Below are 2,951 nucleotides of genomic sequence, written 5' to 3' on the forward strand. Positions count from 1 at the left end.
CTAATCGTTACTTGATTTTAATCCGTGCGATTAGTTAACCAGGCTAGACCTGAGTTCTCACAAGAAACACCGACCATAATAATAATAATATGGCCTTTAATTATCCCCAAAAACAACACAGAAATAAAATATCATACTTCTACAAGGCGAAGTTCAGTTCGGCGGAGATTACCGCCGTCTGTTATCATACCAGACCAATCAGATCGACCAAAAATCTTTATATCAACGGCATGCTATTGGTTTCAAATGGATCAGAGTGTAATGCAGGTAGTGTAAACATTTAATTAGAGTTAAATATTTTCATATTAATTTTCTGTAATATACACAAACTTAAATGCGAAAGTGGGTTTATTGGATGTGAGAGAATAATGATTTGCACAAAAGGGGTTACAACTGACTCCTGTTCCACTACAGTTCCTGTCATCTAATTTTCTCAACGTTTAGAAATACTCCATCTTTGGGTTGTAAAAGAAATGCTTTCGCATCGTAATCCAATGGAGAACGTGTCTTCGGATGCAAGCGAAACCGGTAACTTTTTAATAGACTTGCTATGGTGATTTTCATGTTCATCATTCCGAGCTTGTCCCCTTGAGAAAGAAATGCTATGACATAGATTAACTGTGAAACTTACCAATGCAACGCCTTGGACCGGCACCAAAGGGCAACGAAGCGCACGGGTGTCGTCCTCGCGAATTTTCTTCGGAAAATCGCTCTGGATCGAACCTTTCGGGATTTGGATAATATTCGGGATCCCAGTGAATGCCGCGTAACGGTATATAAATTTGGCTGCCTTTTCCCAGGATTATGTTTGAATTAGGTATACGAAACGTTTCCGTGCACTCTCGAGTGTTTATTGTTGTCAAAGGGTACTTTCTTAGAGTTTCTGAAAATTGTGCGTCAATGAGCTTGGAAGCTTAGCCAGAAACTTATCTTTTACAAATTTGTCTAAAAGAGAAAATGGCTCCAAAGAGGTCTCCAGAGTACTGGTTTCTATCCGAAGCTTCTCTTGAAGTTCCATGTTGTACGCCAACTCATACAAACCAAATGTCAACGCATTGCTGGTGGTTTCATATCCTGCTAATAAAAGTGTTGCTAAATTACCAACAATTTCACTTCGTGTAAAATATTCGCCACCATTGAACGTCTTTTGGGTTAAAACATCGAGAACAACCGTTGTTTCCAATTTACTTCGATTTCGGGCATGAACAATGTCATCGAGCAGCAGCATAAAAAATTTCGTCACCTCTTTGTTAAATGTCATAATTTTGAGGTACCTTACTACCTTCGGAATTGTAATTAAAAATCGGAATAAGGTATCCACAATTGATTTGTTAAAAAAATTCCCTAGTTGACGTTCCAATTCGGAGTCTTTATTTTTCATTGTCTCCAAGTCGACTGAGCTGGTATAAAGCCCTATTAAGTCGATAGTGTAACGATCTAATACCTCTTTAACATTCAGTGGATTTGGAGTATCTTCCATCAACCTTATCAACTCGTCGGTCTTTCGCAACATCACAGGAAGAAACTGTTTTATTTTTAAATTGGTAAAAAAAGGCGCGATTTTGAGACGCATCCTCTTCCACTGATCGCCACGTGAATGCAACAAATTGGCACTGAGAGGGTCGTTCTTCTCGTCAACGTGTGACACACGACACACGATTAATAAAAGAGTCGGAATTGGATATTAAGATCGTCTTAATTAAGTCCAGGTCTGTCGGAACGAATACTGGTGTCATGAAATTGTAATATCCGCCATACTTTTCCGATCTGGACCTAATCTCGGTGTAAAGTTCGGTTACGTCGAAACCAAGTGGAAGTTTTTGCAAAACAACATTCTTAGAATTTCCAAATGGAAATTGTGGTTTCCCAGTGTACACATTTTTATTCTTCCAGTAGCTGAAAACCGTAGCAATCTTGAACATTATCCATATCACACCCAAAAAGACAAACACACCGCTTGTTATTAAAAACATAATGTTCTACCTTCCTTTTCGAATTTGTTTACTAACGTAATCTAGCATAATATAACACATATTATACTATAGCACCTACTGTGGCAATAGGTAGACTCGAACCGTATTTTGTTTGATCACTAAACTATTTTTGAATATCAAGTACCTACAGTCGTAATCAGGAGTCTGTGGCCCTGCGTCATTGATTTGTGAATCAATTTCAGACACGCTTTTTTATCGATTTCGCACACTTGATAGCTGGTTACAGTGTTTTAACGTATGTCTGCATATGTCCAAAATTGATTCACAAATCAATCACGCAGGGCCACAGACTCCTGATTACGACTGTACCTACTCCTAACAACAATCATTATCTTATCTCTAACCAAATTTTGTTAAGCTGGTTTTACATCAACAATAATTTGCGTTCCTAACTTGCAAGTTTCGAAACAGACATGGCTGTTTGCACCGACAAATTTAAGCGCAGCATAGGTTAAAGGCCAATTCATACTACAGTTCAGGTCACGCTCCGCTCAAAATATTGTAAAAAAAACCGTTTCGGGGGTATCGAGGGGGAACCAGAATGACGTTATGAGTGACAACCCCCCTTAACCCCCCAGCCCCCCCCCCCTCTTCAAAAATCCTAAATGGGAACCCTATACTTGTGAGTTTGTGACATATCGCTGGAAAGCTACTGGAAAATGCTTTCCAGTGGTACCAATAAAGTCAATATTCATTAAGACAATTTAACAAAAATGTAATAATTACCTAACAAAAAAAACTAAATGTTGACATTGAAGGGATTTATGGCAAATTGGCCAAGAACTTCAACCTGAGCTGCTTCAGGTTGCTTTCTTTTTTATTGACTTACAGTACAGCTGAACGTGTAGAAATAATATTCATTTATCGCTCCGATCATCTTTTAGAACAGCTAGAACGTTTAATGAGAGACATCCCGGGAGAAATGTAAGCCATGCCTATGTCCAAGATTTGGTCGCT

The 2,951-nt window shown here is 38.6% G+C and overlaps 1 protein-coding gene across 1 annotated transcript; it reads right to left on the bottom strand.

Annotated features, from left to right (window-relative positions):
• Window positions 1–752: 752 nt before the first annotated feature.
• On the bottom strand, window positions 753–1,898 carry LOC116177653 (cytochrome P450 6a2-like). The gene is made up of 2 exons (XM_031496675.1): window positions 938–1,898; window positions 753–883 (listed from the first exon to the last, which is right to left on the bottom strand). The coding sequence occupies exons 1-2, from the start codon at window positions 1,571–1,573 to the stop codon at window positions 875–877; spliced, it is 645 nt and encodes a 214-aa protein (XP_031352535.1). The 5' UTR covers window positions 1,574–1,898; the 3' UTR covers window positions 753–874.
• Window positions 1,899–2,951: the final 1,053 nt, after the last annotated feature.

This window comes from Photinus pyralis, unplaced genomic scaffold (genome assembly GCF_008802855.1).
Source record: "Photinus pyralis isolate 1611_PpyrPB1 unplaced genomic scaffold, Ppyr1.3 Ppyr1.4_LG8, whole genome shotgun sequence".
Taxonomy (NCBI): Eukaryota; Metazoa; Arthropoda; class Insecta; order Coleoptera; family Lampyridae; genus Photinus; species Photinus pyralis.